General features: G+C 41.7%; 1 protein-coding gene and 1 long non-coding RNA gene across 7 annotated transcripts in view; one reads left to right on the forward strand and one right to left on the reverse strand.

The window, feature by feature from the left end:
* Positions 1–8,713: 8,713 nt before the first annotated feature.
* Positions 8,714–16,298, reverse strand: LOC117235020. Of its 5 annotated transcripts, none has more exons than XM_033496654.1 (3): positions 15,871–16,298; positions 10,259–10,785; positions 8,714–9,338 (listed from the first exon to the last, which is right to left on the reverse strand). In XM_033496654.1, exons 2-3 carry the CDS (start codon positions 10,707–10,709, stop codon positions 9,238–9,240), a joined length of 552 nt encoding a protein of 183 aa, XP_033352545.1. In that variant the 5' UTR covers positions 10,710–10,785; positions 15,871–16,298; the 3' UTR covers positions 8,714–9,237. The 5 variants fall into 5 exon arrangements, with proteins under 5 accessions (XP_033352545.1, XP_033352547.1, XP_033352544.1 ...); XM_033496656.1 differs by lacking the exon at positions 15,871–16,298 and adding an exon at positions 14,597–15,107; XM_033496653.1 differs by lacking the exon at positions 15,871–16,298 and adding an exon at positions 12,342–12,892.
* A 222-nt stretch (positions 16,299–16,520) lies between these two features.
* Positions 16,521–25,088, forward strand: part of LOC117235022 — a 29,716-nt gene continuing 21,148 nt past the window's right edge. For both annotated transcript variants that reach the window (XR_004493603.1, XR_004493604.1), the window contains exons 1-2: positions 16,521–16,608; positions 19,791–19,917. This is a non-coding gene — a long non-coding RNA (uncharacterized LOC117235022). The remainder of the gene's footprint in view (positions 16,609–19,790; positions 19,918–25,088) is intronic.

A 25,088-nucleotide genomic window follows, 5' to 3' on the forward strand; every position in this document is an offset into this window, starting at 1 on the left:
CCTCCTAGTCAGCTCCTCTTGAAGGAACCAGAAACTCCGAACCGCGTTCTAGCACATCGAGTCGCAACCGAGAAGAATTCAGAAGCTAACAATTATTCACATTTTCCAGACGATTCCATGGCTTTCATAAAATCAAATCTGTCTGCCGCAGACGGTGCAAGGAGCGATGGAACCACGTGAAAGTCCACGAGCAAGGACAAGAGAAAAGGAGATAGAGAGAGAAAGAGAGAGAGAGAGAGAGAGAAAGTACGAGAAGGTAAGGTGAGCGAGATTCCACCTCTTTCTTAAGCCTCCTCCTCAGCAGGTTGCGCAAGATGCGAAAGTTTCTTCCGAGAGGAAAGTTTTGAATATTCAATACTCGCCGCGGCAGCACGAGCGTACCGGCGCCGTTCGCCCGTCGGGGGTGGTCCGATAGAAGGCAGAAGGGGGTGGAGAGACAGACGGTGGCGGGTACACGGAGGAATTTCATTTTTCCTATTTTCTACCCGCGTGCCGCGATTCGTTGAGGGCGGTGGGTGCAGCCTAGCGAATCAAGGGTCGAGAGGGGAAGAAAGAAGGAAGGAAAAGACCCGGTAGGACGAAGAGAATTTCCTATTCGCGATGCGGCTTGGTTCCAACCCCCGATACCCTTCCTCACCTCTCTGGCGACCTTCCTGCCGAGTCCTCCCACGAGACGCGCCGAGCGGCCCTTCAAGAGGGTTAGATGTTTTCGATGAATCGATTCGAGGGTACTTCCGCTATGCAAACTCCCTTCCCACCTGGGGAACGCTTCGTCTGTTGCACACCATCGCTACACCAATCCTCTTTCTCTCTCTCTCTCTCTCTCTTTACGTTGGCCAAGCCCGTTGACTCGACTTCAGCCTGGCGACGAATCAACGTAGTTAAGGCTGCACCCTTGCGACCTTCGTCGCGTTACTTTGGCGGCGAAGTAAGCGGAGTACCGCGGTCCCTCGGACGACGAACTTTCAGTAACGAGGTTGCTCGCAAATTGCTACCAACCATTCCCCCGGCGTGTGATCTCCGGCTGCGATGCTTCTCAGCGAAGACACCACGCGGCGCAATAAGAAATTCGATACCCCCGATCTTAAATTGTTCGTGGAAAAGAGTAGAAATGTTTGAACACGAATATGACCGCGCAACAAGCTTGAATTTTTTGAATGTAGAGTAGAGAGTTGGCAAAAATCGCCGTTAACAGTTAGACATAAATAATTTATGATCGTGCGTATCATGGTAATCTACAAAGTCTCTTATGCTAAGACAAAATTATTCTATACACTGAATCCATATCTACAGAAGATGGCATAGAAACATAATAATGATACAGCTTTCGTCAGTTTCAAAATGATAGACAGAATATTTCATGTAAAGAGGGCGGAAATCGTATCACGAGTCTCACGCATAAATCATTTCGTGTAAACTAACGAAATTATTCCACGGGAATATCCGCTCGAGGAAGAGATCAGTCTCACTGAATCGATGTCTCATTGCAGTGAGAATTGAAAAATCGATCGGCACAGAATATCATTACTCTCTGTACATCGTTTGCGATACGAAGGTGAACAGTGTGTTTGCACGGATTAACTTTGATCTAACCGTGTAGTGGGCCAGCTACTGTAATGTCACACCCCAATGGTTTTCCTCGAGTTCGCGAGGAGAAACACAGAGGGTTAACTTCGGTTTGAATTAATAAACGAGGCTTTGCTTCTAATACCAGGCTTAACTCAGTTTAGTTTGTCGATCGGGGCCGTGTAGCGCCAAACTGTAATCGGATTTTGCAGATTGTGCCCAATACGATACACCGTGCATTAGTTCGTCGCGACATATTTGTGCGCCTTCGTGAATCAATCAACGACCTCTTTCATAAGTGAAACCAACACTTGCGACCCGTCAATTATCCCCGATAATCGAATTAATCGTACCTGTTACAGAGTAATACGACTGTCATTGCGTTTTTCTTTTCCGCTTGACTTCTAGGTAATCTTTTGATTTTTATAGAAAGAAGAGAAATTTCTCATTTCTGTTTAAGTAAAATTCGTGAAAGAGAAATTTTGTAGACTTGTTCAAGCGAAGTTGTTATCTTCTATTACTATAAGCTTCAATTTCGAAATGTTTGAAGTGATCGTGTTTACATCAATTGACCTAATTTCAAATGTATATGCATAGATTGCACTATGCTTATTGATTTTGCATAACTCTCTGAACCAATTTAAGTGCCAGTCGCTGATATTAATTACAGTATGCACTGAATCGTATAAAGTTCATGGATTTTCAAGGACTACTCATCACATGATAGGAAATTGTTTGTTAGAACAGAATAAGAAGGATATAAATGAGATTAAATACTTCCAAAAATCTAAATATCTGAATCCCGAGAAATCTAACATTGACAAGATATCTCAGAATAAAACAATTCTTTTACAGTTTCTGAAAATTGTTACATTTACAGCATATCCTTGTTAATACTCGTTCACGGCAGAAACCAAGATGCTGCTCCCTCATAACAATTCCTAACACCTCATTGAATAATACTCTGGGAAAGTTTCGGCCAGCGTCCGTGGTCTACTACGATTTCCTCGCGGTTTTGAAGAACCAGTCGAAGGGGGAAAGTTTGCAAGCCTTCCGAGGCGGTCGATTGCATTTAGGGAACAATGCGGAAGGAGGAATTTGCCGGGGGATTGCGACTGCAGGGGCAGCCCCTTTGGAATAACTGATTAAGATCGGAACGACGGAACTTTACATTTCAAGGATAAACCGACGCGATATCGTTTCCTACATTGTGAGATCACGCACTTATCTCCGTCGTTACCGCAACAGTTGTATCGTCAGAGGGGCGATTTACCGATTCAATTGTCCAACTTCGGTACCGCTGCGAGATCTGTGCGTTGATAAGAATTTTTGTAGTAAAATAGTTCGATAAAATAGGAGATTTTGCAATTTTTATGTTGTTCAACGCATTCGTTGCTGTTTTCGTTAAAGAGATCTCTGGTTTAAATAGTAGTATCTGTCTTAACAATTCAATCACCGTTTTTTGTTTTTCTGAATCTCTTTGTAAAAATGCGCAAAAGCATAATGATTTCAAGTGAGATAATTGTACAAAAATGCGATAATTCATAGACTTTGCGTCTATATTTTCAAGGAATATAAAATTGCTTAGAATTATTTGCGTTTCAATGTCTCAGACTTGCACTCGGAATACGACAATTAAAAGCAAACGCTCTTTTTCCACTAATGATTAGCTCCATCGGGAGAAACAGAGGAAAGTGTGGAATGAGGGAGGCGATTGGGGATACAGGTACCGAGGTTTCGCGAGGGAGACCGTTAGGGATTGTTTCTGAGGCTTATCGTGGTCGCGCAGCAAGAGCGGGAAAGCAAGGAGGATTCGAGCCATTCAATTGTCGCGATAACGTCGGGATCCGAGTGAAGGCGCATCAGACTCGACCGGAAACGACCTCGTCGAATAGCTTCCTGCCCGTTTAGTCTTCCCTCCGTCGACCATTCGTCGACTCTGCCTTCCCAGTTTGCGCTACTGCCAAACTTTCGGTCTGAAACGACAATTCGTCGGGTAAGAACGATGAAAACTCTAGGCGAATAGCTCAGTCGATGACTCTCGTATTTCTTCTTCGCGATATTTTGCTTCAATTTAGATTCGAAGTTCAAATCTTTAATTTTTTCGAAGATTCATCTGAGAGATATCTTTTGTTTCTTTATCACCTTTTGGCCTAATGATTTTTATGAACGGAGCAAATGAAACACAATGTAACTAAAAATTTTTAATAAAATAAACTTCGCAATGTAATTACAAAATTATGAAATGTGGAATCTAAATATAACAGAATTGAGAAATTTCAAAATTCATCGGTACCTAACAAAAACGTCCTTCTACAAAATGCTTGTTTAATTTCCTTGCTATCTAAAACATCCTTCTACAATAGCAACAATTACATATTGCAGCAATAAGAGACCGCTACGCGTACAGGTGGTGGGAATGAATCGAAGAAACAGCGAAATCGTTAAACGTGCGAAGACGACGCCACAAAGTTGCAATCTCGCGCAACATTGTGCCATCCACGCTTCAAAATCTTTGACACGTAGCGATCCTCCCTCGATCGAAGACCTCGGTTAATGACCGGATCAATTAAACACTGATAAAACACAACGTTCACGCGGAGTATAGAATCTTGCACAAGAAGCAGGAAAATTCAAGCAGGCAAAGGGGCGAACTGTAGGGCATCGATTTCCGTTTTGGCCCAATAACTCTGCTTCCATTTTCACTGTTACCAAGTTCCGCTCCGAAAGGACAGAGACTCGATCCCCGTTCCTCCCACTGTCCATCCCTCTGTAGCGCGTCATGTGTCCGTGACAATGGCATCTCGCGCTGCTTCATACATAAATGCGACGTAACAATAAACAGAGAGAGGCCAGGGGATGAGAACGAAGCGAGTGTGGGTGCGGGCAACGGGGTAGCGGCAAGGAGAGACGCTTCAAAGGCCGTCATAGCCGGAGGATCAGAAACCGATATGAGATTTGGCTATGTATGAATGATGTATCCCACGACCACCGCTACTTGCAATCTCTGCCGCCCTCTCGCTCGGCTATGCGACCACGGAGAAAGGGATAAAGGGAGACAGAGAGGCGGGAATGTGTTCTCTGTTTGTCCACGGATATGTACCGGTATATTGCATATACGTATATCCCAGTTTAGCGACGGGAAAGGCGTCCGGAATAGGGACGCGAGACTCAACCCCGGGTTACTCGCCCTCTATATCGATAGGGTAATTGCTTTCAATGGGACAACGGCCGAGATATTTTTGCCTCGCCGATTCGATTCGTGATGGGCGATTGTTTTCGCGAACGAGGCTTCGAGGATTTTTAGCATCGACGTAGTGTGCTAATTGCGAGTGCAAATGTTTGTAGCAGATAGGCTCGCGTGTTTGCACTCGACGATGAGCTTTGGCCATCAATAGGACGAGGTGTTAAGAACGCTTTCCTGGAAAAAATTCGAATGACGTCAAATCGCACTTTCAGATATTCATTCCATTCTACGTCATACGAAAAACTCGATGGAAAAATGACAGGTGGGATAAAATGTACAATTGGCCAGATACCGTGGACGTAGTGAAATTTCTATAGAGAAATCTTTATGTTTCTAGATATACAGTAATACGAATGAGCTGGTAGGACGTGAAGCATGCCAAAGAAATACTCCGCGGATTAATTTATTATGATATTAATATTAATGATACGAGGAAGACCTGACAGACTTACTAGCGCGTGTTACCTGGACCGTACTCGGACTGTTCCTCTCGTATTCACCGTCGACTCGATTTGACTGATCACTTGCAACTCTCTCTCTCTCTCTCTCTTTATCTCGAGCTTTCTTCGTTTCCTCTTATATAGGGGGCCGAGGTCTCTGAAAGAGGAAGTTTTCTTCCGGGGTAGGGGAACAGTTCATTCTTGTCGAAGGCCCAAGTCTTTTTCGTAAGTCCCGGGGTTTATTCTTTCACGACGTCCTGGTCAGGGCTTTTTTCTACAATGTCCTGGCTCGGACGTCGTTTCACAGGCGATGTGGCTAACACATGTGCTTAAAGCCTGGAACTTTCTTTATGGTTATGGGCTACCACACGTATGAATTATATCCACTTGTTCAATTTGTTCTCTAGAGTATCAGATGTTATGTACCGTTCTGAAAAAATGTACATCAGTTTCCTACTGAAATTCTCGCGGAATTCTACCGTGTATCCATTTAAAAACTTTGTAATTTCAGTATTATAAATCTTAATATTATAAATTTGATATTCCACGGATCCAAGCTTTCCATAGCAGGAATCGGGGCAATAATCGTAACACGAATTTCTCTGGCGTCGTCCAATTTCAGCGAAAGATACGGACGATTATCAGCACGCCTGGGAAGGCAGACGCGCGCGAATCTGAGACGGTAACCTTGAGGGGCGGAACGATGCAGATGTCGGAAGCAAGTGCAGTGTAATAGTTTATGAGAGAGGGCGTAATCACGGTAATGCTTAGACGAAGATCCAGACTCCTTTACGTTTTTCCATTTTTCCGTACGCTCGTCCCTTCTTTTTCCTTCTTTCACAGTAATTCCGTTTTATTTCGCATCTGCGGGGAGATAATCGGCCGTGAAAGAAAAGAGAGACAAAATTAAAAGGCGGATCCAACCATGAAGAAAGAATTGTTTAATGTTTTATAATACTTTCTAGATCGTATGATCGACGATGGTTAACGCATTTATGAAAATTCATAATGGAAAAAAGGCAAAGTCGTGGGCAGGATCGATTTTACCGATACAACGATGCGATAGTTTCATCGAACTGTCTTTTGGCCCGATTTGTCTCTTTTTCCCCCAGCGAACTTCTGCACAATTTTATTGCGCGCGCTTTATATTGCTATGAATCATCGTTACACAATCGGGAATTCGTGTTTCGCTTTGTGCAACTTCAACGATAAATCATCGGAAGAACGGGCCGCTGTTTTTCGTGCTATTTTCGCGACGTATGATGCTCGTTCCTTGATTTTCTCTCTTTTTTTTTTTGTTCTGCATTGGTGAGAAACTCTAGCAAATCCAGAAAGAAAAGTCCAAAATGAGCACTGTCTTTTGCAATCCTATTTCTACAGGATACTCGAATTAATGCACATACTGGAGAAAAACTCATAAAATAAAATCAATGTTACTGGAAAATTTGAAATACCGTAAAAAAGGAAGTCTCCCTTTGGCTTGAGAATTTAAATCAACTTTTCGTCCCAATTTCATTTACTTAAACACAAACGTTCAAGCCTGTACGAGTAACATAAACGGCACGTTTCACCCCAAATTTTCCCGGGTTTCTCCCTTTTCTATCCGCGGCAAGCTTACATGCTGGGGATGAACGTAACTCGTTCATCGGATTAGGCCATCGTAAACTCTCACAGGTGACGAGGAAGCGTAGGGTGTGTGACACTTAAGGCTGTTGAACGAAGCGAAGGTAAGAGGCTGATGGCACGCAGGAACCGAGTCGAGTGCCGTAAGGACTGCAGCCTCCTTTCATGTAAGGTAATTAACTACCGAGAACCGTTGACAAACACCTAACCCTCTCGCGTACAGCCCTCGCCTCGTAGCCGCCTCCTTTCCTCCAACCGGTCGTCCACGCCTTCCGTCCTTCTATTTATCTTTCAAGCGGCCGACCTCTTATTCCCCTCGGTTTTACGCGATTTAAACTTTAAGCAGAAACAGTTCCGGTCGAAGGGAGTGTAACGTTAGAAATTTAACAAAAGAGTGGAGTTTCTGGAGGTCGACACACACGGTATTTTCTAGAAAAGAACGCGTCTACGAAATTTTCTTCGAATTCTTTGTCACGTAAAGTTGCAGGATTCTAATATCTGTTTGTGAACTGCGTCCGATGTGCTTTGTTGAAATACCACGATATTTTAAACAATTATATAGGAAACTTCCAACACTTTTAATTCATAATTTAAAAAAAAAAGAAAAACTTGGGCAAGGAGGAATGTGTGAACGAAGCAATTTCAACAAAACCACAGCTATTATAGTCGTCGGTTTACTGAAACGATGTAGCGGCGGCGACAATATTTCCCGCGTTAACTTTGTCGGTGTTCGCGAAACGATAAAGGCTCTGGAGGGTACTTACCGCGAATCAACAATTTTGCAGCGCATTTGTTTACGCGACCCGGGCAGGCCTCTCCCTCGTAATATCAGGGATTCCGCGTGGACGTCAAATAAAAGCTTCGCCCATGAATTATTTTGCCGGCTAATTTCCCCGGTGGCGCATCGCTTGGACGCTGGCCTGAGGGACGCACCGGCTGTTTGAACACGTCGCCGTCAAACTGACTTTATCAGAGTTAGGCTTGACAATCGCTATATAAAACTGTTAATCATGATTAAAGTTATAATGCCGCGTTCGATTGCGAGCCGCTGGGCAAACGAGAGAGCTGCCGGAAACCCGTCGAATCGTCACACGGTACACCTGCTATTACCGAAAAAGACCAGTAGCTATTTACGTTTGTCGTTACGATTGGCAACATGATTTTTAAAATCGGACTACGATCACTTGGATGACCGTATTAATACTCGTTCTAAAAGTTCTGACAATTTTAAACTTTGATAATTTGAACCTTGTTTACCAATGACATGTCTCTAATAATACCTATATGGCCTTGAAATTATTTTGACAGCGATAATGACACAAACTGATACCTCAAATAGCCTTCGAATGTAAATAATCTGTTATTGATGTTAAACATCCAATTTCCTTTAATAGTTTGCTTAAGTTAAATGTTTAACTTTTTAGACAAAAATGACGGAGCGTTTAACATAACAAAAATTTCGTTCTCGCGTTCAAAAGAAGTTTAAATATCTACGTTCTGTGTACCGTTTAAGCATACTTACATCTAAAAATGAGGTAAGTATGTACCATGGTTTGATTACCTATGATGACGATTATGGCTATTCAATTGACTACGCGTAGTTTAAGATTCTAGCTATATAAGGCCGAGAGTCAACAGGCAAACGTTTGTTCTTCTAATTCGACTATCGACTCGTCCTCGCGTGGAATACGTTCGATCAACAAAATTGTTTAAGTAACCTTCGCTTTGTCGTGTAGCGATACGCTGATGATTTACTGCTCTCCGTTACCAATACATGAATGACAAAGTGTAATTTTAGCATTTTGCTAAATTGGATAATAAAATGTAAACTGCAGGCTGCTTCTCGAAACTTGTCAATCTTATTTCCACAAATATTGTACAAAAGCTTCGATATAAAACAGATAGTACAAAATATTCTAATGTAGGTAGTACAGAAAAGTTTATACAAATATTCGAGAGTAATTATTTACAGATTGTCTTATGGCGCATCTAATACTGCTTTAGGACTGCAGTATATTACATTTAATTATAAAATAGATCGTGTGTAATGTATTAAAAAAAGAACGCTCTAAGGAAACGTTGAACCTTAAACAAAGGACTTAAACGTATGTTACTTCCAGAAATACGCGTAAATATCGCACTTATTAGCCGGTGAATTGAACGATGAAAGTATGCACAATAGATGACGTACGAGTTACAGGACTGGAATTTTTTTCTTTGCGCGACAATCGCGTCCTAATTACACCTGCAATGCGACGAAGAATTACACTGTGATAATGCTTACTCTAGATTCAGTCTAAATCGAGAACACGTCGCGCTAGATCGTTATACGTTTTATCGTCATCTTCCAAGAATCCTTGGCTAGCCACGCCAAAGATGTTTGTCCATAATAAATCGCACCAGCAACGACAAGACCATGAGGAAAATGATCACCGCTCCACCGACCAAAATGGCGCCGTATTCTGAAAAATAATAGTCATTGTGTTTCGTATCCGAATAGATTGCGATAAAAGCACGTTAAACATGTTCTATGACATTTTGATTACTCGAATCTTTCAGCGAGAATACAAAAACACGAAAAAATTTAAATTTCAAATCGTCACATTGTAACATTTATTCCTTATTTTCATTTTTACTCCTGGTAAAAATGACATTTGTATGCCGACGAGTATAAAAAACAAATTTAATTTTACGTTGGAACAGGGAGGTAACGACGAAGTGAAACGACCGTGCTTTTCTGCAAAAGCAAAAAGAGGAGAAAAAAATATCAGAAAATGGAGGTGATGTCACTACAAAGGCAGACCGCGTGCATTTTGCCGTGTTACATTCAGTGATTACAATAAAAAATTGATGGTAATGAATCTTCAGCAGGTCGAATTATGCATGCTGGAAACCGAGCACCATTAAAGATCTCGTTACACGCGACATGCGTGCTCCAAACGATGGAAAATTTCACGGCAAAGAGTCGCGTTCTCCCCGCTCCCTTCCTCCTCCTCACTTTGCATTCAAACGAATTTATTCCCCGTCGCAGCGTGACAATTCCAAGTACAAAACACTGAACATACAATTACGAATCACAAGACAAATAGGGCTGCGATTTTCAATGCAATTAAAAATAATTATCGCACTTCTGAATCATACGTTTAGGCGGCGTTACGACCACTTTGTAAACAAAATCTCTCACGCTATTTAACATGCGTTGATAAGCAGCAGAAATTAAAATAAAAATTTATTCTACGAAAACCGTGTAATAACGAATTGGGATAAGGTACAAGGACAAAAAAAAACATTAATCTCAGATTTGAAAAGAAACGAATACATAAATACATAAATCTCCCATAAAAAGTGACTGGAACACACAATTCCTAATAAAAATACTTACTTCGTGTCCTTCCACCTGTATCCTTGATTATGGAGATGTTATCCGTGGAACTTTCTCTCGCGAACAAAGATCTGCGGGAGCCGAACATGAACAGCCTGCAAGGCATTGATGGCACCGAGATTGACGCGTGTTGACCGTCGGTTCTCCTGGGATGGGAACCAAAACCTGGCGACGTCAGACCTGGTTGGAAGCCAGCCAACGGAGTCGCGTCCGTCCTGCAGGATGTTGTATTGCACGCGGAATACCGATTTCCTGAAAAGTTGTACGGCCAACCGACGTGATTCGGTGGAACAATCGCGCTGTAAGGCGGAGGATCGTCATCGTTTCTCTCAACGTCTTCGACGGCGATCGTTGTCTGCGTGGTGGGTCCGTTTGTTGAAGTCCTGGAGGTGGTGGTTGCGTTGGCAAGCTCTGGCGGATCGTCCTGGAGCAACTTCGACGATGGCAACATGATTCAATGTATTCTTGATAGAGAGATTCTTTTAAAGATTGGTTGAAGTTAAAAAATGTATGCGTTCATTGGCGATCTGAAAGGAAATGGAAAAATATATTTTTAGGACTATTACGTGTTAACGCTTTAACTGAAACGCAATTCCTACTAGTGTTCCAGTGTATCGTGACAAATGATCATGCACGCTACTAAAATTATGTATCTAAATGACGGCTGACGTTAGTAATGCAAGTATTAATGCCTTGAATAAAGTCTGAAAATACTGCACCGATGTTTGAGACTATACTTGTCTAAAGCTATGCCACCATTATCATTAAATAAGAGGTCGACGATAATTTATTACCGCGTAATAATTCGCGTTTACGCTTGCAAATAGATTACAACTAAAGAAAATGTTAATACAGAAACTACGTTATCGCCACATGCCACGGATAGAAAAAAATATTTTTACCGTTGTGCATTTTCATTAAAATCTCAACATCCACAACATTATTTTCATACTGCGATTTTATATTTATTCGTGTCAAGGAAACTTCAAAATACCGAGAGAGTTTCTTTTGCCAGACGATCTTTTACCCTAATCTTTCCTTCTGCTCTGATTCGATCGTGATTCACAAACAGGTTTTAATTATTGATCACATACCAGTAATCCTTGAAACGAGCTACTGCTTTCCTCGCGTTCGGACACTGGATTGGATGAATGATCGACCTCTATATCGACGTGTGTGATTTACGAAGCGAAGACGAAAAGGAATGACGTAATTTCGAATTATCTCGAAACGTCGCAACCAAAGAAAATAGAATTCCGATCTGTTCTGAAGGAAAACTAGAGCCCAATATAATATGCTGAGATGGAAGAAATAAGAAGAATTTTCACCATCAGTCGAGGAACGAGTTCCAAATGTAACGAGACGTTTATATTCCTGAGAGAGCGATTCGAAGATTTCGTAGTAGCTCTTTCATTCTGTAGTTTGCGTAATTCGTTTCTATGGTCTACTTTAGCGGTTTCAATGTCAAGGATAAGTTGAATAACCCCGAAAGTATGGACGAGCAAACAGCCAAGGCAACTGCTTTTCTCTTCGAAGACAGTCGTCGGTTCGATGAGTCAATGGGGATCCCGAATGTGTTTTGATTCCTTTGGATATAAAATGCCTGAAGCTACTTGTTAATTTGAAACGTAATAAAAGTGAAAGTAATTTTATCGATAATTACAAGATAAAGCGTGATGGGAACAAAATTGATTTTTAATTATTCCGATATAATTTTTAATGTAATACGAGTAAACGTTGAAATTGACCTAAAAGTATTTATGTAACTGAAAACATATCGTATCGGATTAACAAACATTGTTGACGTCAAAATTAATGAAACATCTATGTACGATTCCGTGTACTCAAATTTCGCTAAATTTCCACTCCAAACACGTAGATTCTCTCGAACAAGTGGCAATCCAAAACGAAAGTGGTACTTTCTCTAATTAATACACGAATCAAATACACTTTTCACGAATATCGATAAATTACAACCACCGTCTTTCATTTCAAAGAAACATAACTCTGATCAAAATCATATGAATAACGTATCTATCACCACGAACAATTCCCAACTTAAAGCAACTGGATCATGGCCTACCTTTCACACTGCACTTGTTCCGAAGTAAAAACCACAAGCGTCGTCTCAGTCACAAATTCACGATCCGACGAACATCAGGACGTGTCCAGCAACTTGTCAACGGTCCTCACTGTACCACTACCGCAGCACGTCTGCCCACAACAGTCGACAAAATCAGCCGACTACAACCGATGCTCGCGATTTGTACATTTCGCAATGGTCGAGTGTAGACGACACGATCAACAGGTAGCAATCGCAAGACCGCGATACTGTAGACCGGAAACTGTCTTATTGACCGTACGAAAGTACGCGAATACTCGAGAACTCGTTAGATACACGAGGCGTGAGATGCTCCTTGGATCCTTAATCACACAGAACCAACGAGGGAAGCGTGCAAACGCCTTTTTCAGTGTCGTTTGAGACATTTCTTCATGCTCAATGCGCGGACAATTGTCGAAGGCCCTGGTAATATTCCTTGTTTGTTACCCGAGTCACGATGGACGATATTTTTTAATTTATAGTATTGACGATGATACACGTTGCGAGTAACTGCAGATTCGGAGACACATGAACAAGAGACGAAGATTCTAATATTGCTTTGTAACTCAGGTTGTCGTCTATGATACCTTTATGATTTTATAGCGTCCAGAAGAATAGCTGGCGTCAGGTGCGAGTAGTTGCAGGTCCAAAGACACGCGAACAATCGACAAAGATCCCGATAATATTCTTCGTTCATGAACCAAGTCACGATCAACACTCTTATAGTTTTTTAACACCCAGAAGAATGGTTTGCGTTGGCTGTAGATAGTTGCAGGTTCGAAGACACACGAGCGTCCAGTGACGATGATAACGGAGTGGCGGTTGTCTGTCGACAGACCATCGGACCAATCGCGCACTCTACCACGGCCAATCCTGCGTCCATCGTTGCCCACCTCCGTGTCTATCCTACGGGAATGTCGAGGACGTTGCCGGTGATCAAGGTCACAACCACATCGCCTTTCGTGGTGGTCGCCGACTAACTGTAGAATGAATGTGACTAAAGGAGACCGATTTGTGTTTAGCTATCTTTCGAATAGCTTGCGTCAAATATGGGAGTGGTGCCGGCAGAGGAGGTATGGTGAGGTCATGAAATTGGTCAGAGTTTAGAGAGTTGTAACAGGAATTTGAGTAGGTGGATACATAAGCTAAAAGAAATACAGTAGGTGGATACGATTTCAGGTAAAATATGTTCTTCTTCTTCTTCTTGTTCTTCTTCTTTTGCAGTATCTATATTTTTAAAAATTCACCTAGCGAAAACCTATTTTCTAGAAAAATATCAGCGGACTGATTTACAGTCTGTCATTCGTTAGAGATTAAGAAGAAAGATTTGAATGATTAACAATTCGACTTCCAAAGGTGATCAGATAGGATCGAATGTTCGGAAAACTTTCCCTGCGCATGGTAAGTTTTTGCCATTTACTCGAAGTCACGAGGCAAAGTACAAGATACCTGTTTCTCTTAAATGATTTGCAAATTACGTGTCATTGCAAGAACAACTCGTTTCTGTCCTAAACCTCGATTTTATTTTAAATTTTAAACGTCTCGTTAAAAAGAGGAAAACCTTCATGTGAATTAAGAGAAAGCGAACGTAGTTTTGTCGAGTGAAGCATATTTTTATTTATTTACATTGCGCCTCGTCAATGATTGGCCTGTTACGCGGTGTTACGAGTTACACTGCTTTCGCTGTGACAGCAGTTAGGAAACCTCGAATTATGTAACTACGGCGATACGTCAACATGATCGAATACGATTAGGCACGTATCAATTTATGGATGTCGCTGCAAAATAGTTTGCAGCTAATTTTACACGCATTCGTACGATTTGACACATCGGAAGAAAAACGCTCGTGATGTAACGCAGAATTTTGCACGTATCATCTAATAATGTAAGAAAACATCAAGATCGTTGTGATAATTTTACGACCTATAACTTGTATCCTTTATCTCAATAACGACTGAGATTATTTTTGTCAAGAGCGCTTGCATGTTTTCCTGTGACTTCAATATTTCTGATATAAAAAAAATCACGATTTGAATCCATAAATATTAATGACTGCAATAAGCGAATGACAACAAAATAAAGTGTGTATCGTAAACAGCGACTAATTACATTAAGTGATCAGGTTAAGGTCAGGTTTTTTTCCTCTCCTCTTTATCTATCTTTCCATATTCTCTCTTCCATTCTCTAAACTGAAGATACACTCTTGAGAACAAATTCTCACCTAGAATCCAGCACACCTACTTATACCACTCTAGGACAGATTGTTCCTCCTATGCTCTGCGAGCAAAGATCCCAGCTTAAACTAACGCAACGTAATTACACAAGAATCTGTGAGCAACTGCGGCGAGACAACCTCTGAACAATCAACCAAAGGTTACGCAAACTTCATTCGTATTGCAATAAGACGCAGTACAAGTACATATTCACCTCATCACCAGCAAAACGCATCCGATTAAATGCGTTCAACGGTTCGCACGATGACGCTTTTTGCCGGCAAACCTCGTTGTCATTCACCGTACAGGCGATGCTTGAGAAACAGCAGATACGTCTGCTAGGTTGTTTTAATTTTCAATGCAGTGAGAGCACATTTTCGTTGCGGACTCGATCGCACGAGTCGTGTTCCGCATACGTTCGCGCGAACGCCAAACCTCCGTAAACACGCACGCACACCTGTAGGCGTGAATTACGTGCTTGGCATACTTTCCACGGTGTCAGTGAGGAGAGAGAAAGAAAGGAAAAATACACCACAAAAACGTGCGAAAATGGACAACAGCAGTAGCGTAGCTCGCTATCGTCGCCGCGAATCGTGATTTATGCGCACAAGTTAACTACCGAATCGACAGAGCGATATGATGAAAGATCAAAGTTGATCGGAGTCCTATTGGTCTCGCGGTCGTTCGGGATTTCATAGAAAACAACGCGGAAGCGCGACCACCTTCCTGAATAAAACGGAATTTTTCTATAATAAGAAAAGCTTTATTACCAGGATCATTTGTTATCCACGCTTAATGTATCTCGACAAACAAGTTTGTTTTGCAACAGCAAAGCCATGTTAGATGGAATAAAGATATGTAATACGTGATAATAAAACATGTAAATGAAGAAGTGAGAAAAACGCTTGAAGTGAACGATGTGGGTTAATAATATCAATTTAATATCATGCTTGTAATTCCAATAATACATTTAGATTATTCGCTTTCCTTTTTGCTTTCTTTTTCCCGTAACCCCGTTTGGATCTTCAAGTGGTAAGTTATTGTATATTATTTGTTCGATGATCTTTACAATATCATATAGAATTGATATAAGAATTTATTCATCGACAAGCTTCAACTTCTACTGTGTGATTGATTCTAATTTATTAGATGTATTAACAGCAATTCGTTGTCGTTTATAATTTGTAATTTGTAACTTGTGAAATGTTGCTAACAGTGTTAATTCATTTCTCTGCGGAATGCAGCAAAACAACAGAAACCCACCGAATCCAACAAATATGATGAAAAATTGAACTTACCTTCTTTCGTTTCCATTTCAATAGGAATATCCACGAAGCACACAAACTTTGGTCCCGGGTACGAGCAGAAACGAAAGAGATATCATCGTTTCCGTATATCCAGGGGTAACGACCCTATAACGAGTCGCGGCGCGAAACGAAGCCGGCAAGTCGAACGTATGCGCGCTGTTATTGAAACTTGGATGGTGAAGGTGGTACGAGGCGATTTCTCGGTTGCACTGCGATCGCGCGATAGCCTGCACGCTCGTGTTACGTGAGAGGAGAAGGGAAAACGCACTCGCGAGATCGTCGGTCATAAAGGTAGGTTACTACTGGATCTACGGCGACTACGACACGACGGTTCGTTCGCGCGAGTAACACGCAGCTCCAACGTGTTATGTGCGCCAGAGATGCATTTTTTGCGTTCACATTCGAAAACACCGGCCACGCTTCTCTTCATCGTGCTGAACGACTACCTACTGAATCGTGGCCGAGTCGCGGAAGCTGTCGGAGCCTAAGGAATCCGGCAACGTGTTCGAACGCGTTACGCAAGAATTTTATGTAACACGTTACAAAATGATGCTGAAATCTTTCGAACGATCTCATTCAGTCGGCCGGCGAAAAACCTCGCTGTTACTCGAGGTTCGTGGTATTTCGCGATAACCAGAGTGGCAAGAATTTTTGGTTTAGATTAAGGTGATTTTTGCTTCGGATATCAAGTTATGGAAATTCGTTACAGACATAATATGTATTCTATTGGTAAGTAACGGCGTCAAGCACTGACGCAAACAAATTAATTGTTTGTAAATATATTCATTTTTATTCTATTATCTTGACCCCCTACGACCTGGATAGATATTCCGATCGTAATAGGTTATAATCGATGTTATTCATATTCTATTCATACTCTTGTACATATCGATATTGTTATTACGAGAGAAAATTCTAGAAATAGCGCTAATACGACCAATAAGATAAATCATTTATTGCATTCACTTATGCATTCATATATTACCTTCGTAATAATTAATTACGTATTGTAATCATCTTGGTAACGAGATCTTTCTTCAATTAAAAAGATACAACATAATGACATGGATTTTGCTAAATATTTGAAAAAATCATATATTTATAGACTGGAGAAAATCGATAATCTCCCCTCTTCTTGTACGGCCTCGAGATAAGAACTAAAAATACCGACGAATTTCTTCGCGAATTTCAGTCTCGTAGTCATGGACCCTGCAATGTCATCGAAGCGACACCTAATCAAACCTATTCGACACCTAAATCACGTCTAGCGGGAACGACCTACACGTTTCCTCCGAAACCCAGGCAATTCGAGCTGCCAGTTAGGTCTGGAGTCCGCGATAACGTTGCCATCGTCGTTGCAAAAGCGAGTCAGTCGGTCTTAGTTGCCAGAAAGTCCCGTTAGAGGAATCTCTGCCGGGAACGTTGGGGATCGTCTTTGTGCCAGTGGAAATCGTAAGATTGGTATCGCGTTCCTCCCCCTGATATTGCGTCTCACCGGTGGCGTCGTCGTCGTCATTGTCGTCTTTTATTTCAAGGGAAATTAACGACGACCGGGCGAGTAATTGTCGGCTGTTAAGCCGCCGCGGAACGTAATTACGCGAGGACAAAGCGACGTAGCAGGAGTAAATACGGAAACGCGGTAGCGAGGAAAACGAATTTGTCACGGCGGTTTTCGGGGAGGGTGGTACGAATGGGGTAGAAGCGGCGAAAACTTCTTCTGCCGCTTTCATCGGACCTAGCGAGTTTTCCAAAGTTCCCCGGTCGGTTCTGTCGGTGATAGGCGTGCGATAACGAGCACAATGGACGTTGCATAATTTTAATTGGACGCTTTGTCCGACCCCTGTCTCCTTTACCCGCCTGGTAACGGGATTACGTGTCAAGAATGATTTTAGCCGAACGCCCGTCGCATCCTTCTCGGACGGTTCGATTTTATAATGAGTTCGATCGTGGTCGGTCCCCTTTTGTCCACAGCCAACGAGGAAATCCGGTGCATTCGAAGAATTTCATTAGAAGTCGGGAGTCACTCTACGGAACTTTCAGACACCACCCTATTTCAACTTCGGTTTGCCTTTCCTGATTGACAGCTATTAACTGATACTGTCTTTCCTGATACTTTTCTCGTTCTTTCTTTGTGAAAAAACTCGAAAAAGATACAGGAGATTATTTACACTAATGGAGGACAAAGCTAAGCGATTTTTCGGATAATCGACCTGGCAAAATTAAATTTATGAATGGCATAAAACAATTGGAAATGAAACAATTTTCATGCATGGATTTATTAGTTCCATCGAGTAGTTTATTATAAGACATTAAACTTGGATACTTGAAACAGGAAGGACAAGTGTACACATTTTTACGCAATTTAATGATTCACACTGTGTTTGAAAAGAACTATCAATTTTTTATATCTTTTTGTCCTTGTTCTCGTTTGTTTTTCAGTCTAAAAAAAAACGCATTTATCCTTGATTCTGAGAAAAATATACTTTTCATCGTCCGATTCTTGTACTTGTTTATTTGTTGACTCTAATAAAAATATATCCTTTTTCATTTCTGCGAGAATTTTTACTTAGCGGAATGAGATAATGCGATTACAACAACAACTGATAAAGCGCGTTTCTATGGATTTAAATGTTCCACGTGGAGTACAGTACGATAACGGTTCTAGTTGGAATGTAACGTTACGCACAATACCGTTCATTGCGTAACAATGGCGATTCGAAACTACATCTTCCGCGCTTTCAACGCGTAATTTAATTCGTAATGTAACGTCTGGCTTTCACCGACGTCTGAAAGTACACGAAAAGATAATTCTTCCGCAAGACGGTATCTTAATGCCGCGAAACTCAGCCGTCAGATAATGCCTGTTATTAATTTGCAAGGACGGTAATGCGACTTCTGCGCTGAATAAGGTCGCACACTGCGTAACTAAAGACGTTGCTTAATTAAATTAGCAGTTACAGCTAACGTTAACGTAAGAGAATCTCTCCCTTTCCACTTGTTCCAAAAGCATCATCGAAACGTTGTGTCTCCTTCCTTGGTATACAAATTTCTCTCTAACTATGACATCTTATATTTCAACTTAACATATTATACACCTTTCTCCCTAGTACACTCGTATTTCGAAATATGAACGATTTCTCGACGCGTACAGTGCCTACAGTATCATTATTTAATTCCTTAATATCCAAATTTATTTCTAATTTACAAGGAATGTACAAAGAATAGCGATCTATAACAAAATATTTTTACATACAGTCAGCTACAATAAGTATTTGTTCACCTACTTAACGTTTTTAACATATTATGTTTTTTTTATAATTTTTTGTTGCTGTATGATAATCATGAATATGAAACAGTTGACAATATTACCTTCTTCTAAATTCTGTCGTTTTAATTGTAACCTTGTGTACATATCTATATGCTGTATGGATGTTCTGTATTCGTTGATCCACCTACATGCGAATCGAGTATGGTAAATGGACGAATACTTCTGCGACTGTGATCCTACCATAAAATATACTTTAGCTTCGATAATGTCAGTAGTCCAGTTAAATAAACAGTTAAGTGACAAGTTGACTCTGCCCACGAACATTACGTCTTGTATAGCTTGTATGTTCCTACTTCTGTGCCCACACACGTCATAAGCGTAAGCGTTGTGAACTTAATCACTGCTCTTATTTATACGTATGTTCCAAATTCATTAAAACATACGTATATTCCTAATTCATAATTCCTACACATATTTTGTCTCAAAGTAATACTCAACAAATGATAACGAAGTAGTACCACCATTCAGCATCACAAAAGCACACTTAATCACGATCACTTAGCTCGGAACCAACAAATCGTAACCAACAAACCGAATTCCACCATACGTATGTCCGTATTAGCCATGAGTATTTGCATTACAGGCATTAGAGGGAGGAAATGGACTACAGCGTTGCACAAACGTTAAGAAACACTCTGTGTACGTTGTAATTAAGCGACGAGCAATTACTTCTTGTCCCTTGAATATGACGAAACGGATAGTGGCGCAAGGTATGTACATGGACCCGAAAGTCCCGGTGATCGCGCGATGCACTTATTTCGGGGGAATTAACGAGCGTGGGTTGGCGTTGGACGGAAGGGTCGAAGGGCGGAATGGAACGCCGAACGTGCGAGGGAAGGGGTCGTGCAATTTAATCGTCGTGAATTAAGCGCCAGGGGACGTAATTACGCGTAGAACAAAGCACTGACCCCGCGGTCCACGCGGCCAAGTAAATACGGAAATATAATGGTACAAATTTGTCGCGAGTGCACGGCACTGCATCCGTTATCGGCGACCATTGCGAGGGCCCGCTCCCACCGACTACAGGTGGGGGTCGCGAGTGCAATTTAAAAGTCCATTTGTTTCTGGATAACGTCAGGAGACGCCGACGCCAACGATACACGCATTTCATCCGAAAAATATTGTACCTGAAAATGGTGTACCGGGGTAATACGTAATGGTTACGCACGGCTTCTGTGGACGATGAGTTAAAAATAGGTGGCAGAGGGATGAAGAAGCGGCGGGATAAATTTACCGATAGCGAGACTGCCGTTTTGGCCAAGGATTTTTATAGAGATATGAATACGACACTACGTGATAGATAAGCACATTTATATTTTGAAATACTCAGAGATTGCAAGGAAGTTTGTTGAAGATGGAAGATTGTCCCAATCGCATATGTCACGATATTTTAGGAAACAGTTTAACAAAAAATTGATTAGCAATGAACGTGCTAAAAATGGTAATAGCGATATTAGCAATTTTGCAAAAATACTACTACGTGTAAATTCGATTTTGCATATCATTTTACGAGCATCCATAGCTATCATGTAAGTCACAACTATCATGATTCGCCTCGCCCAATTATATTACTCGTTGATCGAAGAAACCTGTTTCTATGAAATACCTCTCATTCCTCCGCTGCAGTTTGCACCATTAAAGTTAATGCCCCTATACATCACAGGTCACGGCGTCGCGTGTTTGCGGTTTGTCGCAAACAGTCGATGATTAAGTTAACGACGCATTCATTCTGCGAAACGAAGGAACATTGTGTCCCCCTCATGCATGCGTCTGTGTCCTTGGCAAATTGCGTTAAACAGTCCGTTTCTCGTGCGCGTTTTGTGTCGCGTGTCTTTCACAGTTTAACGATGATTCGCGCAATTAATTCTTCGCTTCGCGTTTTCGAACTCCCGGAAGAGTTATTGATCGGTTCGATTATCATCGAGGTCGTTGACTCGCGCTGTCGCGCTCCCTACGCCTATGCGTGTTACAAACTATGTGACAGTGAATTGTGAACGAAACTTAAATCATCGTCGTTCGAATTTCGCCTCGTATTTTTCAACTTCCCATTTCGACGACTGTCACCGATCGATTACAGACGGTTCACAGCGTGTTTCGCGTACAAAGCGCAACGGTCGACGCCGGCTTGTGTGTTTTCAATGTTCACGGTCACGGTAGCGAACGTTTGCGCAATGGATTCGAGAAATCGTGTCGAAAGCTAGAACGAAGTTTCAAACACACGACTTCAGTTATTCGAGACACGTTTGGTAAACGGTACTCTGTTTCGAAATGACTTCGATCCTAATACATCGTTGAAAAACGAGTATATGGATAAAATGCGGGATTTACACGAATCGCGTTTTGACTAGCTAAAACCTGAATTACGGTATTTTTTAGATTTTGAATACAGTTTTTAGGACTATGATAGACACAAGAATATGCAATTATTTGTTACAGCAAGAGACACATACAAAATATCGCCAATTACAGAACGTATTTCTTTTTTACATTGACAGTTCTTCAATATATACCTGTAAATTTTGTTTTGAAGAAACAATGTAAGTAAAACACGAACTGACGTATTATTCTATATCTAACAGTATTAAACATTTCACGTCACGTCTATACAAAATACGATTCGTCTTATTTTCTGTTGATCCTAAGATATACATATTTTATGAGCAAATTAAAAATTCCCGCAAGTATGTTGTAAATTTGCGTAGCGAAATACGCGATGGAGGAAAGATAGAGGCCCGTGCGAAACAAGGTTTAGTTAGCCAAGGACGTGCATTAGGATTGGACAAAGGAGCCAGGAGGTTAGTGATATAATTTATTCGTAGTGTAGATGCGTGCGCTCGTGAAGAACAAGAGACACGGTGGCAACAGTATTACGGCGAACGAGGATAAACGAGTGTCATAATTAAGAACGTTCCACGGAAAAGCTCGTTTTCACGATACTTCGAGCCTCTCGTCGCTTTATCGTCGCTTCGTGTGTCGCTTCAAGTGAGGATATTGCGCGTGCACGTGTGCTACGCCATCGCATAGACGCGCTTACACACGCGTTTGCCATTTTACTCGCGAGCCTCCAGAAGCTGGCTTCGCTCCCGGAAATTGCACGGCGTGAATTTAGCGCTTTGCCCTTCGACAGCTTGACTGAGTACACTTTCCGCCGCAGCGTGTTAGACGACAGGTTCGCTGACGCGCGGCCGCCTGTTCGCTCGTGTGCGTCCCTGTACGTCGTATTTAGGTTATACGGGGTGTTCCACAAAGTAATCGAGCAACGAGAAACTCGTGGCGAAAGTAAGATGGCCATTAACGCTTTCGCGTTGAACCTCGTCTAACGAACACTCGAGTGCGCCCGTGGTGAAATTTGAACGCGCTGGTGCCACCGTTTAGTTCAAATGCTCGTAGTGTACGCTACTGGTGCGAGCATGCGCGCGTCGCGTTGCTTTTACGCGTCGAGTACCATTGAACGAGTTAAGGAAGTTAAAGTTGTTAAAGAAGCGCTGCTGCGAATGAATCTGCGAAAAATTGCCGAGAAATGCTTCCACGAGACCGTAACACGCGATTAGGGTACCATCAAATCTTTAGAATTTTTTGGATGGAAATGTAAAAGATGACGAGCTGCTTGATCGTATTGTAGTTCGGTTAATACAAACGCGAAACCTTGTCACGGGACGATTATGTTACAATCGTTAGTTGTAAAATTGTGTTATGTTAATATCGTTTCGATCTTTAGAATGTTGCCAAATTCTTGATTAAACGAACGATTAATTTAGCAATGAAATAAATCTTCGTTGAGGAAAGAATACACCAAGGAAAATATTATCTACTTATTATCTTAATGATATTCAGTTGTCAGGATGTTTGTCGTCCACGGTGTCAATAGATCGTATAAACTCAGATTGTTTCGTTTATCTTACATCTGTGGCTGTACAGTACGTTATGTTTAATGTATGAATGAGCCTAGAAAGCGATACGTGGAATACAAATGGTTCTCGTTAGAGTCGCGAACGATCGAAAGAATTTTGCGACGCGTTACATCTCGAGTCATGGATTAATTTGACTCGGATGACGAGCGGTCACTTTTCATTGTTAAACGATCGTCAGATTTAATCACTAATGATATTTAATCAGGAAAGCAAAGTTACTATTTTCATTTATTTGCGCCTTAATGTTAATGGTCGAGGACTGGAATAATTTAGTTTCTGGCTAAATATAGACGCGATAGACCAGGATAGAACCTGATGCGGTTATGAATAATTACAAACTGAACGGTCTTCTATTATTAAAACTGCTCTTATCGAAGACTTCGTGACTAAAGCATAAACCTATTGACAAGCTTGCTAACTAAATTTAGTAACATTTCCTTAGGTCCATCTTCTTTCCTTCCTTCTAATGTTCAATTTTTACCATGTTTTGGCCATCACAATATGAAATGTCTCGAAATACAAACGTGTCTCTGTTTGTATCGTTCGAAATTAACATAATTATAATTGTCAGGAACTAGAATACGCCTTGAAGGATTCGATCCATTGTATAGTTTACCGTATAAAGTATGATTGTGTTCTTTGTAATATTAAAATCAGTTGACTAACCTTTCGATGTATTCGAACTAACACCTATCCAGAATCAACTCGGTACAAAGTACAAGTATCTTTGTCACTCGGTGGAACTATGACACATTACACACATACGTCAAACGAAGGAAGTACAAACTGAAGGATTTTCAACGAACAGCATCGTTAATTACAACCAATGACACTTAAGAAATGTCCACTTAAGAGATCATCTAGCAAACATCGACGTCAGATCAAACGCGGAAACGGTGGTAACTCGTACTGGCTTCGCCACTTTAACCTACCATCTCCCGCGATGATCAAGGATTTCGAGTGCGCTTCTGCGCCCGAATTTTCGCGGAGTCGTGAACAAAAACGCGGTCCAGCCGACCAACCATCCAGTTAGCCGCGTTTTTTTTTTTCTTGTTCGCTGAAGCGAAGTTTGATTCGACCGCGATGACATCGTTGACACGACATCACACTAATCCTTTTTTTCCTGTCGCGTTTGCGGTGAGTCAGCGAGCGTCACACTTGGTGCACGCTGGAAAACCAAAAAAATGAGACAAAAACCAGCAAGAGCATGGAAAAATAGGAACTGACGTGAAAACAAGGGAAACAGAGAAGCAAAAAAAGGGGGGGGGGATAACCGTAAAACAAACCGCGTATACGAAATGATACAATGGTTCTCACGCGAGTATTCGAATCGTGGATTGTTCGCGACCAAGACGATGGCGCATAGTCGGTGTACAACGGAACGACAATTCGAATTTCCATCGTGTTCGCTGGGTAGCCGCGCATTTTTTACAGAAACGCGCCCCGTCGCCCAGTTGGCGCCGAAACCATTGATTAAAGTCCGGCGCCGACCCATTTTTCCCCGCTTCTCTGCCCCTTTCTCTCAGCCCCTATATATTTCTCTATCCTCGCTCCTCGGTTCCTCTCTTTTTCTATTTCGTTGGTCCTCGCTATATTTCGCCCTCGTTCATGCTCTTACCCCTTCCATTTTTGTTTCCGAGCACGGCGCGTACGCGCGAACTTTTTGGCACGGAGATGTGAGCGCGTTAGTACCGCCCCGATTGAGAATCACCGACACCACTTGGCTCCGACTGATCTATAAACCTGTGATGTCTCTGTGAAGCATCGCCAGCTAGTCTGCCTCGCGTGTTTCGGGTATATCGCTTGTGATAAAGCATGTTCACGGACGATATTGCAGTCTCGATCTCTTTCCGCGATCGTTCATTGCTTGTTTTAAATGTCTAATGCTACGTTGCCAGTGGAAGATTTTTCGAGAGCACGGGATATTACTAATATGTAATATGTACTTTCTCGTGAAATCAATTAATCAA

Source organism: Bombus vosnesenskii, unplaced genomic scaffold, assembly GCF_011952255.1.
Source record: "Bombus vosnesenskii isolate JDL3184/JDL3185 unplaced genomic scaffold, Bvos_JDL3184-5_v1.1 scf7180000013314, whole genome shotgun sequence".
NCBI classification, from domain to species: Eukaryota; Metazoa; Arthropoda; class Insecta; order Hymenoptera; family Apidae; genus Bombus; species Bombus vosnesenskii.